The sequence below is a fragment of the Ranitomeya variabilis genome, chromosome 3 (assembly GCF_051348905.1).
Source record: "Ranitomeya variabilis isolate aRanVar5 chromosome 3, aRanVar5.hap1, whole genome shotgun sequence".
Classification (NCBI taxonomy): domain Eukaryota; kingdom Metazoa; phylum Chordata; class Amphibia; order Anura; family Dendrobatidae; genus Ranitomeya; species Ranitomeya variabilis.
In genome coordinates this window covers 443,372,237-443,390,121 of record NC_135234.1, presented here as the reverse complement: position 1 = coordinate 443,390,121, position 17,885 = coordinate 443,372,237, and the positions used below count along the sequence as shown (strand labels likewise).

Below are 17,885 nucleotides of genomic sequence, written 5' to 3'. Positions count from 1 at the left end.
AGTGGATATGTGCATTTCCGCAGCTTCTCGGTCTTGGGTAGTTGCGCTCCTATGCAGTGACGTTTTAGCAGGAGAGGCGAAGTACGACCGCTCAGCCATTTAAAGTCTATAGGCGGACTGAAAGCAGTTAGTAAGCCAATGTAAACCTAGATAGAGTAAGAGGATAATGCAAAAGCTAAGAACATCAGCCCTGCTCACCTTCTTAAAGAAGCACACCCAGTTTTTTTTCTATACCTGAACCCGTCACCTGATTATCCCACACTGGACTTTATATATATAGTGTACGTTCTTGTAGTTTATCCTCCTGTTTTTTTTCACTGCAGATGACATTTGGGTTCCTTTCTCTTATCCAATGTTTCTCCTTATGGAGAGTGACATACCAGCTCTGGCTTGTCAAGGTAAGGAGGCTTATTCGCCGTGCAACGCTCCTCTGGGAAATATAATATGCAAATTGCCTCTCCAGAGAAAAAGAGGACTTAAACTCTATAGCGCCACCTGTTGGAAGTAGCGATCCCACAAGTCACAATCAACCCTTTAACGATTTGGCTTTTATCCTAAGTCATATTGCACGACTCGTTAAAGGGTTGATTGTGATTTGTAGGATCGCTACTTCCAACAGGTGGCGCTATAGAGTTTAAGTCCTCTTTTTCTCTGGAGAGGCACTTTGCATATCTGTTAGGCTACGTTCACATTTGCGGCCAGCGCCGCAGCGGCGCCGCATGCGTCATGCGCCCCTATATTTAACATGGGGGCGCATGGACATGCGGCGCACTTGCGTTTTGCGCCGCATGCGTCGCTGCGGCGCCCGCGTCCAGGCGCAGGGGACGCAGCAAGTTGCATTTTTGCTGCGTCCAAATTCAATGAAAAAAACGACGCATGCGGCGCAAAACGCAGCGTTGTGCATGCGTTTTGCTGCGTTTTTGTTTGCGTTGTGCGCTGCGGCGCCGACGCTGCGGCGCACAACGCAAATGTGAACGTAGCCTTATCCTGCACTTTATTCATCTGTGCTTTGCTATAAATCGCATACCTAATTCTTTGATACAGTATCACATGACCAGCTAAAGCCAACACTATCTGTCTATTGAGATGACACTTTGATTAACCTCCTTTTTATACTTTCCTATACATACAAATATGTAAAATGTATAAATATAAAGTTATGGGGCAGAACTGTCATCTCCTACATTATAACTGTGTTACAGGAGCTGTGAAGTAATCATCATTATATGATAGGAGCTTCTGTCTTCCCTTTGTGGATGGCTTCCGTCTATTAAATTTCAACATTCAGAAACTTGATTTGACTAAGATGGTGACTCCCTTCTGTCAATTTAAATGGTTCACCATGAGATAACATGACCTATACATATATATACAGTTGTGCTCAAAAATTTACATGCCCAGCAGAATTTTTGCTTTCTTCGCCTTTTTTTCAGAGAATATGAATTATAACACCAAAACTTTTTCTTCACTCATGGTTAGTGGTTGGGCGAAGCCATTTATTGTCAAACTAGTTTTCTCTTTTTCATAATGACAACCCAAAACATCCAAATGACCCTGATCAAAAGTTTACATACCCCATTTCTTAATACCGTGTATTGCCCCCTCTAACATCAATGACAGCTTGAAGTCTTTTGTGGTAGTTGTGGATGAAGTTCTTTATTTTCTAAGATGGTAAAGGTGCTCACTCTTCTTGGCAAAAACCCTCCAGTTCTTGTAAATTCCTGGGTTGTCTAGCATGAACTGTGTGCTTGATATGTCCCCAGAGTGGCTCAATGATATTGAGGTCAGGAGACTAAGATGGCCACTCCGCAGCCTTCACTTTGTTCTGCTGTAGCCAATGACAGGTCGACTTGGCCTTGTGTTTTGGATCGTTGTCATGTTGGAACTTCCAAGTACGTCCCAGGCGCTACTTCTGGCCTGATGAGTGCAAATTTGCCACCAGTATTTGCTGATAACATGCTGCATTCATCTTTCCTTCAACTTTGACCAAGTTTCCTATGACTTTGTAGCTAACACATCCCCAAAACATCAGCAATTCACCTCTTTTCTAAACAGTAGGAATGGTCTTCTTTTCATCATAGGGCTTGTTGACCTCTTTCCAAATGTAACATTTATGGTTGGGGCAAAAAGGTTCAATTTTGGTCTCATCACTCCAAATTACCTTGTTCCAGAAATTTTGAGGTTTGTCTGTTCTGTTTTGCACATTGTAGGCGAGATAGTTTGTGGCATTTGTGCAGTAATGGATTTCTTCTGGTGACTCAACCATACAGCCCATTTTTCTTCAACTGCCTCCTCATTGTGCATCTTGAAACAGCTACACAGCTAGTTTTCAGTGAGTGCAGTATTTCAGCTGATGTTATTTGTGGGTTTTCTTTTGCATCACAAACATTTTTCCTGGCAGTTGTGGACGAAATTATTGTTGGTATACCTGACCATGGTTTTGTTTGTACTGAGCCCCTAACTTTCCATTTGTTAATCATAATTTGAACGCTGCTGATTGGCTTTATCAATTCCTTGGATATCTTTTTGTATCCCTTTCCTGTTTTATATAGTTCAACTACCTTTACCTGTAGATCCATTTACAATTCTTTTGCTTTCCCCATGACTCACAATCCAGAAACATCAGTGACTGGATGAAAGATGCAAGAGTCTGTCTGGATCCCAGAAACTCACTCAGTTTTTATGCATACACACGGAATACAAGCAAACAGGTCACACATGTTACCTTTAGTAGACATTCAAACCCATTTGTGTCAACTTCTGTGCATGTTATCAGACTAAAATGACCAGGGTATGTGAACTTTTGATCAGGGTCATTTGGATGGTTTGAGTTGTCATTATGATTTAAAAAGAGAAAACACAGTAGATTGACAATAAATGGTTTCACCCAACCACTAACCATGAGTGGAGAAAAAGTTTTTTTTCATTATCTCTGAAAAAAGGTCAAGAAATCAAAAAATCAAAAATTCTACAAGGGTATGTAAACTTTTGAGCACAATTGTAGTTGTTCCACATAAAAAGTAACCACTAAATGTAATAATACTAGCTGAATTATCTATATGAGATTTCATAAAAATGAAATCATAGCTATATTGTGCTTTTAGGCTTCATTTATACAACGTTTATGGAAAAGATCTAGAGGACACTTTTTATTAGCAAAAAAGAGTACAATTGTTACTGTACATGTAATGCAACCCATAGATTTCTATAGGTCAAATGCATCTGTCATTTTGTTTTTATCTTCTTTATCTTTAGGTTCTGTGTGATAAGTGGCTGTAGTGTGAATGCATATACCGACATATGATTTGGGTGATCCTTTTTGGCTTTGTTTCAGTTTTTTTGTACATTGTGCAAGCAAGGGTGTGGTTCCTCCTGTTGGACTGTCCATTTTGCATAAATAGCTTTCCACAGACAGGTGGCTGCACAATCGGAACCCAGTCTTGCTCTGCACTTATCTATTTGGACATCTGTTGACACAGTGAGATGACATACAAGAGTTAAGTACCATCCCGATTGGGAACACCTTGTCGCGATGGGATGGATTTTAAACTTTTTAGATCAAAATAGTGTTGACTAATGTGAGGATCTGAGGTTGTGGGTTATAAAAATCACCGAGGCAGGTTAACGATGTAACTATTTTTTATTCCATACATCCATGGTTGTACAACAAATCTCGGTAGATGGCCAAAATACAATGTCCTCAATACACCAGATCACTTCCCCGGACCAAGAGTCCCACTGCCCAAGTATCTGGCAATACTCACTGTGTCCCAACTTTTGGTTGGCCCACAGATTTCGTATCTCCCGCCAGTATAGTCTGTAGTCACAGTGCAGGCTCCTCCAAACGACAAATATCACAAAAGACATCTATGTATCCAGGACCAACAATCCTTAGGAAAATTTGTTAAATCCAGATGACAGAACCCTCAACCATAGCAGGGGATCCAGCACAGCTGACAACTGATCTCCAAAACTCCATAGACCATCCATCTATCCATCCCAGCTTGGATCCTCTCCCTTCGAAGTCACTCCAATAACTGCCTATGTGTCATTTTCTCCCTCCCCCTTAAACATTTTCCTTTAGCTCACAGAATGATGCATATTCCATCATCTGGGACTGCATATGAGACCCCCTGCGGTGACGGCTCCCCTGGGCCTACAATCCCCATCCACACAATGGGCCTAGGGCTGGGAGTACAATGGCATGAGACCTTGAGATAAAGATGAGATTGAGTCTGTTCTTAAGGCTGAGTCACACATAACGATATTGTTAACGATATCGTTGCAACGTCACGCTTTTGGTTGCGTAAGCAACGATCCTGCTAACGATCTCGTTATGTGTGACAGCGACCAACGATCAGGCCCCTGCTGGGAGATCGTTGGTCGATGGGAATGATCAGGACCTTTTTTTGGTCACTGATCACCCGCTGTCATCGCTGGATCGGCGTGTGTGACGCCGATCCAGCGATGTGTTCACTTGTAACCAGGGTAAATATCGGGTTACTAAGTGCAGGGCCGCAGTTAGTAACCCGATATTTACCCTGGTTACCATTGTAAAAGTTTAAAAAAAACAGTACATACTCACATTCTGATGTCTGTCACGTCCCCCGGCGTCCACAGGGTTGACTGTGTCAGCGCCGGCCGTAAAGCAGAGCACAGCGGTGACGTCACCGCTGTGCTCTGCTTTACGGCCGGCGCTGACACATTCAGTGCAGGGAAGCTCTCGGCAGCAGCGCGTGCATATTAGCAGCGCTCCTGCCGAAAGTAGTTTTAACCCTGTGGACGCCGGGGGACGTGACAGACATCAGAATGTGAGTATGTACTGTTTTTTTTTTTTTAACTTTTACAATGGTAACCAGGGTAAATATCGGGTTACTAAGCGCAGCCCTGCACTTAGTAACAGGATGTTTACCCTGGTTACCCGGGTGCTGCAGGGGGACTTCGGCATCGTTGAAGACAGTTTCAACTATGCTGAAGTCGTTCCCCTGATCATTGTCAGTGTGACAGCTCCCCAGCGACCACACAACGACTTACCAACGATCACGGCCAGGTCGTATCGCTGGTCGTGATCGTTGGTAAGTCGTTTAGTGTAACGGTACCTTTAGGTAAATATGAGATCCAACATGCAGGCCTTCCTCTTCTTGCTGTAACTGAATGTAAACACTGACTCCTGAGGATAAACTGATGAGCAAGCAAATCACTCAGAAAACACAGCAAGCAAATATCTATTAAAGTACAATAATATTGATGTAACCGGTGCTCTGTGCTGAAAAAAGTCTCTATCTCGTAGAGCTGTGGACTCCGCTCTACGTCCATTCGTCCTAAAGTCTTTAGTAAGTGGCCAGCTCCTTCCAACTAAGTACCCCTTGTTGTTTACATGTTCTATTACTATTCATTTATTTAATACAGGGTATTTTCTCATTTTGTTTTCATCTTAGGTTCTGTCTGATAAATGGCCGCAGTGTAAATGTATACCTATGCATTGCACTTATATTATTATATGCTTTGGGTCATTTCATTTTTGTTTTTGTTTTTTACTTTGTACAAACAGGGGAGAGGTTCCCCCTTTTCATCTGTCCATTTTCTATATATACCTTTCCACAAATGGGTGCCTGAACAGTCGGGTCTGTGTCCTGCTCTGCCCCCATCTATTGACGTCTGCTGACACATAGTGAGGTCAACTGCAAGAGTTAGTTACAGTCCTGAATAGATACACCTTGTCGTGGTGGGATGACTTTACCAATTTTTTTATCAAAATAGTGTGAACTAAGTGCTCTATTTTATTTACATGTAGTATTACTATTCATTCAATTGTTACAGGGTATTTGCTTATTTTGTTTTTATGTTAGTTTTTGTCATTTATTGTCAGTCAGTATTAAACAAAAGTGCAAACTATTCTATTTAGTAAAGAAAATGTGAACATTATAGTATACATTTTATAATATTATTAGTCAATGACAGATATATGCATATATGCATGCTCAAATTATTTTGGTATATAGTTAACTTTTTTTTATAAATAAAGAAATGTACGGTATTTTTTTAATTAGGCTTCTTGTGGCAGGAAATTGCATCAATGCTTTCAGTTGCCCTATTAATTCAGATAAAAAGCATTACTGATAGACAAAATAAAATGTATTGTCCTGTGCATGACAAAACATGTCATATATTCCATTGACTAAGGAAATATATAAGCCTTTCTTGCCTCAGATTGTATTTTAAAATAAAAAATACAGATAAAACTATGCCTTATAAAAATTCAATCATAATTTACAACATAGTTTTGAAATGCAAAATCAGTAAATTTGAAAATTTTAAATTGAATAAGAGAAATTATATATTTACTCTTGATGTGCTTTCCGAGGCATATACACAGAACCAATAGAAGAGTGATGAATAACACAATGACAAAGATAAGTAACAATAAATATGTAGTCATTGTTCACTAAGAAACAGATCCTGGAAAAGAGAAAATAAAGAAATGTTTTAGATATAACATGGGTTTATTAAAAATACTGAGCTAAGGTTATATGCACACAATGACTTTTAGACACGTGTGTAGCCGTCGAGTTATTCGAGAATATGCTTTAGGAAAACGCCGGCAGTGTTTTTCTTGAAGCGTTGTTTTTTGCCATCTTGGAGGTAAATTTTTTGTAGTGGTTTTGAGACTGGAGTTATGTTATGTTTTGCTTCTATGTACAAAATAGTCAGTAGCTTCCAAGTGGAAGCCGACTGAAGAATGGTTAGGTCACTCCATTTATCTATCTTACAAGAAGGAAGTGATTAAAAGAAGCTCAAAAGATAGAACATATGCACAGCAAATTTGCACAAATTCTTTTTTTTTAATGTTGATTCATCACTTTTTGTAGGGTAATTATGGAGGATAATCACCCGAAAAAGACATTGTGTGCAAATACCCTTACCAGTCTCTATGGTTAACAACCTACGATACATGTAAATTCGCGCTACAAAAACCTGTAAGTCTACGTTTACTCTTATGTCTGGATGATACTTTTTTCTTTCTTTTACTTTAAAAAAACTGGGCCAAATATGTCAAAAGATGAAAGTTCTAAAAATTTTTCTAAAATTGACAATGTAATTAGTTATCTTTATCTGTGTTCTCAAATTCTCCCATTCTTCTCATTCCTCTCTTTCCCCAGTGCAGCCACTCATTACACTGAGCAATGATTTCAATGGGCACCATGTAATGGCTGTGACCCTCTACTATCTGCTGTTGTCGGAATCTGATGGAGTCTTAGGAATGGTGCCCTATACAAGCCTTATTTGTGTACAATTCTAACACTAGGCAACCACCCTATTCACGAACTGGTAGGTTGATGAGTGATTGTTTTATTAGTATTTTGCACCTGTGTCAATGAGGGCTGCTGCATACTGTAAGCGCATTAGTTTTCTGCACTGTGTTGGTAAATATCGCTTTCGGTTTTTGCTATGGTTTTTTTTAGTCTTGGGCACAGTGAAAGCTGACAAAGATAAGCCAAAGGTCCGACACTGCCAAGGTAAACTGTCTTGATAGCTTCTTGAAGATTAAAAACTTTTATTAACATATACTAAAAATAACGCATTTAAGTGCAGGTTCTGCACCTTCCTCAGGTTCATAAGTATAAAAAATAAAAAATCTCAGAATTATACATATATATGACATAAGTGCAATAGATCCACTCAATGGGATATCCAAAAGCTCACCCATATAGAGTCTTGGTCACAGGGTGGGCTGCACTTAAAGATGTATATAATTGTTGGTATCAAGGGACACATTTAAAGAAAAGGGATTGAACTCAGAGAAAAAGATGCTAAATTGAAAAAACAAGGTCCAATTCATACTGGTGTTGTAGAACATATCTGAATGTCGTATTTTAAATGTATACATATGTAAGGTATACACATGTAATTGTATATGTATTTATGATATTTATACAAAAAGTACTACATATATACACTCACCGGCCACTTTATTAGGTACACCATGCTAGTAACGGGTTGGACCCCCTTTTGCCTTCAGAACTGCCTCAATTCTTCGTGGCATAGATTCAACAAGGTGCTGGAAGCATTCCTCAGAGATTTTGGTCCATATTGACATGATGGCATCACACAGTTGCCGCAGATTTGTCGGCTGCACATCCCAAAGATGCTCCATACAAGGCAGGATGGATCCATGCTTTCATGTTGTTTACGCCAAATTCTGACCCTACCATCCGAATGTCGCAGCAGAAATCAAGACTCATCAGACCAAGCAACGTTTTTCCAATCTTCTACTGTCCAATTTCGATGAGCTTGTACAAATAGTAGCATCAGTTTCCTGTTCTTAGCTGAAAGGAGTGGTACCCGGTGTGGTCTTCTGCTGCTGTAGCCCATCTGCCTCAAAGTTCGACGCACTGTGCGTTCAGAGATGCTCTTAGGCCTACCTTGGTTGTAACGGGTGGCGATTTGAGTCACTGTTGCCTTTCTATCAGCTCGGACCAGTCTGCCCATTCTCCTCTGACCTCTGGCATCAACAAGGCATTTCCGCCCACAGAACTGCCGCTCACTGGATTTTTTTTCTTTTTCGGACCATTCTCTGTAAACCCTAGAGATGGTTGTGCGTGAAAATCCCAGTAGATCAGCAGTTTCTGAAATACTCAGACCAGCCCTTCTGGCACCAACAACCATGCCACGTTCAAAGGCACTCAAATCACCTTTCTTCCCCATACTGATGCTCGGTTTGAACTGCAGGAGATTGTCTTGACCATGTCTACATGCCTAAATGCACTGAGTTGCCGCCATGTGATTGGCTGATTAGAAATTAAGTGTTAACAAGAAGTTGGACAGGTGTACCTAATAAAGTGGCCGGTGAGTGTATATATATATATATATATATATATATATATATATATATATATATATATACATATACAATGGGGAAAAAAGTATTTAGTCAGCGACCAATAGTTCAAGTTCTCCCACTTAAAAAGATGAGAGGCCTTTCTGGATTTCTTTTCTCATTTTGACTCTCATAGTTGTGGTCTACCTATGATGTCAATTACAGGCCTCTCTCATCTTTTTAAGTGGGAGAACTTGCACAATTGGTCGCTGACTAAATACTTTTTTCCCCACTGTATGTACATATAGAAAAAGAGAAAAAATATATATATATAGCTTTTTATACATATAATCCAGGCCATCTTGTGTGAGACTTTGTATTTTAAAAATGTAAAAAGATTCATGGTTATATAAAACAGAATGTTGATCTACAGTCTTTACATTAAAATCTTTATGGTGTTGCAATGTTGCATGATGTGAAACAGTGTGATCTAAAAACCTATTTTCCCATTCTGTCTTATTCAATTTCTTTATTAGCGTTTGTAAAATTCTTTCTATGTACTGAATGCACAGTAGCATTCAATTAAGGAGACTACAAAGTTAGAACCGAAATTTAAAAAATCATTAAAACTTATGCATCATACATTTGACCTTATTATTTTCTTACTATTAGTTATTGTATGACCACATACAATTTTTCGTATAACATCTGTAAGAACCAATGGAGAGTGAAAATAGAACAAATTTATTTTTTACAGAAAATATTCTTGACTGGAGGCCATTATGATTTTAATAGTGCGCTTCTACAGAACGTGAAAGCGTTTTTTGGGAGGTTTTTAATCTAACAACAGTACATTCCACTCTCCCTTATAGATCCATTTTCTTGGTTATACCTTCGCATAAAACATAAAATTAAATTCATATATATAATGTTATTATTATTTTATTCTCATTTTAATTTTGTGTTTTCAATAATATTTTTTTACCAGCTTCTATACCTAAACACATTTTTTGAGAAACAGCTTTATTATGTGTGTAAGCTGCCTTAAGTAATTTTTTGGAGTACCCTTTGGGAAGGAATCATTCCTTAAGGATATTAAATTGAATATTAAAACCCTTTAAGGCAGAACACATCTTTCAGATAAACCTATACTGGCAAAAATTGACATTTTTTGGTTAATTTTTGTAGTGTGTACTTCAAAAGATAAAAAGAACTATTAGCATCCACTTTTTTTTAAAGACCTTTGGCTTACCTTTCTCGGCTTTCGCTATATCATAAACTCTGAATACAGAACCAATGACAACAGTTTGTGAACTCATACCACATACTGAAAGTTGAAAAACAAATGGGAAAGCAAAGTGCTCCAACATTTTGTATTTTAATTTTGAAAAATAGATGCAGAAAATGTTTTTCAAAAAAATTGTCTCCCAAATCACAATTTTTAAGTTTTAGGCTTTTTTTCACACTTGGGTATTGTACCTACACACAGAAAATAATATCATGGAAAATGTATACTTCTTACTTGGTATAGAAGTCTGCATTCTAAGAGCTATTTTTGTAGATTTTTTTAAATAACAGCAAAAATAATTACATCACTTGCAGCAACAACAGAACTTTTAATGAAATAGATATTTAATGAAAATCAGCTATATTAAAGAGCTAGAATTACTGTACATTAAACCAAATACTCTGATAAAAATATATTTTTTTAATTCACTTGTTTAAGTCAGAAGGACTTACCTATTGTTAATGGAGTTTCCTTACTGATGTCCCATTCTGACTTGATGACTTTAAGGGTCTAGTGCAAAACTGAAGACAGTGGTTTCCTTCGTTATTCTGTAGAAACCACATCCTCTCAATAAATGGACATTACAGCGATATTTCTAGTGCACCTACGTGACATTAAAGTTTACTATTGTCACAGGTTTTAGAATCTGAATTTTCCAAAAATAAAAAATATATTTTGGCCAAATGAAGTATGAAAAACATATATACTAAAAAAATGCGTTGCCACTCTGCAATTAATGAATTCATACATTCTAGTATTGCTTACCCATATAAAAATGTGAGGAACTTAGAAAACTATTTTTGAGCAATAAGTTTATAAACCATTATAGACCCCATATTCACTCATCTTTCCCAGGTTGTAATTAGAGCTAAACTGGATCATATCTCTTTCACAGTACATACAGTGCATTGAAAAAGTATTTATACTTTTCTACATTTTTTCATGTTACATCCACAAAGTTAAATGTATTTTATTTGGATTTTATGTGATACTAGATGGAGGCCCAATGCTATCATATTGAGAGAGCGGTAATGTCACTATGGGGGCAGGCTTTGCCGGGTTGAGAATCTCTCCCCCATGTGCTCACCCACCTATCCACTGTCTCTATCCCCATGTGCTGACTTCTCCCGTCTGTGCTCTCTTCTTTGACCTGTCTACCCCATGTGCTATCCCCCTTGTCTGCTGTCTCTCTCCTTCCTGTGCTGTGTTCTCCCCTCATGTGCTGTCCTGTTTGAGCTGTCTCCCCCCTGTGCTCTGTCTCTCTCCACCCTGTATGCTTTCTCTCTCCCCCCTGTACGCTTTCTCTCTCCCCCATCTGCTGTCTTCGCCTCTCAGGTCATCTCTTCTTTGACCAGCAGGAGATCGCAGAGGTTACATTTTGTGAGGTAAAATATTGTTTAAAAACAGTCAGTGAAATATTTTACTTTACAAAAGAAATCTTCTGTGATCCCCTGCTGTAATGTCAGTTTGTCTTTTGCTTTCTCTCCTGCCCAGGAGATGTGGTATGCTCTGTACACGGTCAGACACAATCAATTTTTAAAATTAACTTTCGTTCATGGGAAAACCCCTTTAATGTGACCGGCTTCCTATGCCTGTAGACACGTCGCACATCTGCAGCCGGGATCAGCTGAATGATTCATTGCGCCTGCGCGGAATTTGTGCAGGTGCAGTAAATCAGACTGCTACCATCTTTGTGCAGACAAATAGAGGCAGTCACATTAAAACTGTGCATGCGCTCCTCCTGTACAAAGATGGCGGCGGTCAGTGAATCATTCAGCTGATCCCGGTGGCGGCGTGTTCACGATGGTGTTCAGTTGGTGGTACCGCGCAAGAGGCTGCGTACGGTGTATACAGTGTGTGTGTGTGTGTGTGTGTGTGGTGCGTACGGCATATGCAGTGTGTGTGTGTTGTGCGTACGGCGTATACAGTGTGTGTGTGTGTGTGTGGTGCGATGGTGTTCTGCTGGTGGTACCGCACAAGAGGCTGGTACAACCACCAGTTTCCATATTGAGACACCCATCACTTGGGTGTCCCAATATGGAGGTCGGTGAACTTCCGCCGCTTGAAATTCTGGAATCCGGACACATCTGGATGGAACAGGATGTGAAGACATTACAAAGTAAGTGTATATTAAGATGCCAACACAAATTAGCAAGTACCATAAAAGAGTTCAGTAGGCGGCACAATCTCTGCTGAGGTTCTGTATAAGTAGGTATATCCCTGAGGGAGTACTTAATAATTAACTGTTGCAATGTTCACTGAACTAAACGTCGGGTGCTCCTCCAGAAAATGTGACTGTGATAGCAATCCAAAAACAGAAAAATAGAGGGCACTCACCGGTCTTCATGTTTCAGTCTTTATTAGCAATACATATAAATAAAATTCATGGCCGGGAACGTCGGAGCCAAAGCTCGTGTGAGCAGGGAAGCTCACACGAGCTTTGGCTCCGACGTTCCCGGCCATGAATTTTATTTATATGTATTGCTAATAAAGACTGAAACATGAAGACCGGTGAGTGCCCTCTATTTTTCTGTTTTTGGACAAATTAGCAAGTATTTGGGAAGTGTAAAGGAAATAAATGAAACATGGTTTTCTAAATATTTTAAAAATATAAATCTGAAATTTTGTGACATTCATTTATATTCATCCCCCTTGAGTCAATACTTTGTACAGGAAAAGCATATCAGGCAATATATTCTTCAATCGACACCATAAACACACTACTAGGGCTATTCTCTATGGAGAAATGTTACGTGCTAGACGCACTTATTCAGATGACACCAGTTTCCTTAGCGTAGAGTAATATTGTACATAACAGATTGTGAGAGAGGGGATCTGGAAGTCAGTTGATTCAGTGTGCATTTACCAAAGTAATAAACAAAACAAGATATCAACTCATATCTAATAAGAAAAATGGTTCCATCAAATAAAACTAATAACACATCTGTTACTTTTTCCACATACTACAGCTTACAATATAACCAAGTCAAAAATATTATCCAAAATAATCTTCCAGTCATCAACCAAGATGACACATTTAGAAAACTTGTATCTCAGAGTTGCAGGTCTGTGGCAAAAAGTGGTCGAACGCTGGGCATTGATAAATCAGGCAGGACGGCATGTTTGGTGTGATGACTTGGAGACCACAGGAGGACAGGTGTAGAGAGGACGCCGGCATGTCTGAGACAAAAAGGCAGCAGGTATCCAGGGTCACAGGAGGTGATAGAGAAGCACAGCAAACAAACAGAACACAGGACTGGGAGTCTTAATACCAAGACACAGGTCTGTGTCTCAGTGGGCCTTAAATAGGCCTAGGCAGATGATGTCATGAAGGCATGCCATGCCACTTGTAAAGCCCAGAACACAACATAAGGTAGTGGACATTGGGAAAGGTGGTGAAGCCATGCTGAGTCGAGGCAGGTGCATAACAGTGAGGAAGGCCAGGGTCCATCCATAAGTACACCTTGTCGCTGGTGGATTGCTTATACACTTTTTGATAAGAAATGGTTTATTAACCATCTTATATTTTTATATGGGCAGTAATAGTGGATTTCATGTTTTCATTGATTTCAGGGTGCTGATGCATTTTATTGGTATGCATTTGGTATGTTGTATGTTGTATGTCGGCTATTGCATATGTGCACCCGTAAATTAGAGCTAGCCTTGTCTGAATATTTTTGCAGAAAGGATGAAAAAGTAATTGATGTTGTTTAAAGCTTTATGGGTAAATATCACAAACAAAAAGTAAGCTGTATCTACATGCTCAAGTGTTGTAGTGCTCATTCAATCTCCACATCCTCTGACCTCTGTTCTTGGATCTCAAGCAGATACGGACTGCAGATGAAATTCAGCCCTGCCATTTGAAATCACATGTTACATAGTTATTAAGGTTGAAGGAAGACTTTAAGTCCATCTAGTTCAACCCATAGCCTAACCTAACATGCCCTAACATGTTGATCCAGAGGAAGGCAAAAAAAAACCCATGTGGCAAAGAGTAAGCTCCACCTTGGGGAAAAAAATTCCTTCCCGACTCCACATACGGCAATCAGACTAGTTCCCTGGATCAACGCCCTATCAAGGAATCTAGTGTATATACCCTGTAACATTATACTTTTCCAGAAAGGTATCCAGTCCCCTCTTAAATTTAAGTAATGAATCACTCATTACAACATCATACGGCAGAGAGTTCCATAGTCTCACTGCTCTTACAGTAAAGAATCCGCGTCTGTTATTATGCTTAAACCTTCTTTCCTCCAGACGTAGAGGATGCCCCCTTGTCCCTGTCTCAGGTCTATGATTAAAAAGATCATCAGAAAGGTCTTTGTACTGTCCCCTCATATATTTATACATTAACATAAGATCACCCCTTAGCCTTCGTTTTTCCAAACTAAATAGCCCCAAGTGTAATAATCTATCTTGGTATTGCAGACCCCCCAGTCCTCTAATAACCTTGGTCGCTCTTCTCTGCACCCGCTCTAGTTCAGCTATGTCTTTCTTATACACTGGAGACCAGAACTGTGCACAGTATTCTAAGTGTGGTCGAACTAGTGACTTGTATAGAGGTAAAATTATGTTCTCCTCATGAGCATCTAGGCCTCTTTTAATGCATCCCATTATTTTATTTGCCTTAGTAGCAGCTGCCTGACACTGGCCACTGAATATGAGTTTGTCATCCACCCATACACCCAGGTCTTTTTCATTGACGGTTTTGCCCACAGTTTTAGAATTAAGCACATAGTTATACATCTTATTACTTCTACCCAAGTGCATGACCTTACATTTATCCCCATTAAAGCTCATTTGCCATTTATCAGCCCAAGCTTCTAGTTTACATAAATCATCCTGTAATATAAAATTGTCCTCCCCTGTATTGATTACCCTGCAGAGTTTAATGTCATCTGCAACTATTGAACCGTATCAAAAGCTTTTGAAAAGTCCATATACACTACATCTACTGGGTTCCCTTGGTCCAGTCCGGAACTTACCTCTTCATAGAAGCTGATCAAATTAGTCTGACATGAACGGTCCCTAGTAAACCCGTGTTGATACTGGGTCATGAGGTTATTCCTCTTCAGATACTCCAGCATAGCATCCCTTAGCATGCCCTCCAGGATTTTACCCACAGTAGAGGTTAAGCTTATTGGCCTATAATTTCCGAGTTCAGTTTTTGTCCCCTTTTTGAATATTGGCACCACATTTGCTATACGCCAGTCCTGTGGTACAGACCCTGTTATTATGGACTCTTTAAAGATTAAAAATAATGGTCTATCAATGACTGTACTTAATTCCTGCAGTACTCGGGGGTGTATCCCATCCGGGCCCGGAGATTTGTCAATTTTAGTGATTTTTAGACGCCGCCGTACTTCCTGCTGGGTTAATCAGGTGACACCTAATGGGGAATTTTTGTTATCACTGATCATATTGTCTGCCATGGGATTTTCTTGTGTAAATACTGATGAAAAAAAGTCATTTAGCATATTGGCTTTTTCCTCATCCTCATCCACCATTTCCCCCAGACTATTTTTAAGGGGGCCAACACTTTCATTTTTTAGTTTCTTACTATTTATGCAGTTCTTGTTGTCTTCGTCCCCAAGAACCAGATGGGATATATTACTAATATTACCCTGGATGGAGGCAAGGAAGATTTTCTACAAGACCAATATTTCTAATGATACCCGTGGCCTGCTGGGGTAAGTAACGGAGTCAGCGACTTTGTGCTCCATCACAACTCTTAACAGTGTGGGTGTCTGGACAACACCAATTCTGTTCACAACATAGCAAACAAGGCGGCCCACGACCAGACAGGCCCTTCAGAATTCTCCCTTCAGAATTGCCAGATGGCCATTCCGGCCCTGATCTCAAGGTTGCACATGTAAGGTTTGTACACTTGTTTTCTTCTCCGTATTGTAAAGCCCCCCAAACAGATTAGTCTAAAATTGTCCAAAACTCAGCAATATCAGCTGGATTGGACAACAGTCTAATGTGTGTGAGGGCCTATTGACTTTTACCTGACAGATGGAGTCAGGGGGAGAAAGGGTATGGCCTACTAAATATCAGTGGCTGTTCCTTTTGTTTTTCCTAAAGAAAAATTGCTGCCAAAGGAGTTTGACAGCAGCTCTCTTACAGAAAACACAGGAGCACTCTGTTGACCCACCCACCTGTTCCAGTGTATGGGGGATAGGGGAGAGAGAGTTTGTCTAACAGCTATCTAATGTGTATGAGAAACTTAAAGGGAATCTGTCATCATGTTTTTGCTATGTAATCTGAAAACAGCAGGAGATATGGGCAGGCTGTGTGCTGTTGTTTATTTACAATGAATATTCTATCAGCTGGAGATTATCACTGACTGGACTACAGGTCCCATGAACCCTTGTCAGACCATGCCTCCACCCATGATAAGCAGCTCACTGTCAATAGACTATGTCTATAGAAAGCTGTGGTATGGGAGAGGATAGCGTTCTGAGCACTGCTTCATGCTACATCTAAAAACTCATCCAGTAAACTAAGTGATACATCTTTAGAATCAAGATCTATGTCTCTACATTATGCTGCTCTCAGAATCTGGTGACAGATTTGCTTTAACCCTTTCACAACAGAGCCTGTTTTCCCCTTTGTGACCAGGCCAATTTTTACAATTCTGACCAGTGTCACTTTACGTGGTTATAAACATATCTAGGTGAAGAGTCACTGGATGCGCTTCTGATAATTATATCCAACGAATATTTTCCTTGAAAACTTTATTTCATCAGGTTTACAAACCAGTAAACCTGATGAAATAAAGTTTTCAAGGAAAATATTCGTTGGATATAATTATCAGCAGTGCATCCAGTGACACTTCACCCGGATATGTTCATTCTCTAAGTCCTTTGGACTCCTTTCCTGCAGCAGCTGATATGTGCGTTTGATACATGTTGCTTTGTTGCAACACCACCAGGTGAGCGGGTCCATGCTGGTTTCTGTCTTGTTTTAACATTAAAAACCCTATTGTGTGCTCTTCCTTTTCCCAGTATTCTTTACTACTTTATGTGATTAAACTCTGGAACGCTTCAAAGTATCCTACTGATTCTGAGAATGTTTTTTCGTGACATATTGTAGTTCATGATAGTGGTAAAATTTGTTCGATATGACTTGCGTTTATTTCTGAAAATATCGGAAATGTGGCAACATTTTTGAAAATTTCACAATATTCAAACTTTTAACCCCTTTCTGACATTGGACGGGATAGTCATGTCTGACGTCAGTAGCCCCGCTTTGAGGTCGGCTCCGGCGGTGAGCCCGCTTCAAAGCCGGGACATGTCAGCTGTTTTCAACAGCTGGCATGTGCCCGCAATAGGCGCAGATGGAATCGTGATCCACTTGCGCCTATTAACTAGTTAAATGTCGCTGTCAAACTCTGACAGCGGCATTTAACGCGCGCTTCCGGCCATCGGGCTGACTTGCCAGCGGTGCGTCGGCATGACAACCAGAGGTCTGCTTGAGACCTCTATGGTTGTTGATGCTAGATTGCTATGAGCGCCACCCTGTGGTTGGCGCTCATAGCAATGCTGCAATTCTACTACGTAGGGGCGATCTGAGCATCGCCTCTATGTAGCAGAGGCGATCGAGTTGTGACAGAATTACATTTTTTTTGGTCGCCGCAACATTGCATTAAAATGCATTAAAATGCAATAACAGGCGATCAAAAGAACATAGCAGCAGAAAAGTGGTATCATTAAAAACGTCAGCTCAGCGCACAAAAAACAAGCCCTCACCCAACCCCAGATCACGAAAAATGGAGAC

At 39.9% G+C, this 17,885-nt stretch overlaps 1 protein-coding gene across 1 annotated transcript in view; it reads right to left on the bottom strand.

Moving 5' to 3' along the window:
• LOC143816276 (uncharacterized) overlaps positions 1-10,605 on the bottom strand; it is a 90,117-nt gene extending 79,512 nt beyond the window's left edge. Inside the window, exons 1-2 of the mRNA XM_077296458.1 lie at positions 10,559-10,605; positions 6,346-6,459 (exon numbers count right to left, since the gene is read on the bottom strand). Coding sequence (XP_077152573.1) covers positions 6,346-6,439 — 94 coding nt within the window. The 5' untranslated portion in view covers positions 6,440-6,459; positions 10,559-10,605. The remainder of the gene's footprint in view (positions 1-6,345; positions 6,460-10,558) is intronic.
• Positions 10,606-17,885: the final 7,280 nt, after the last annotated feature.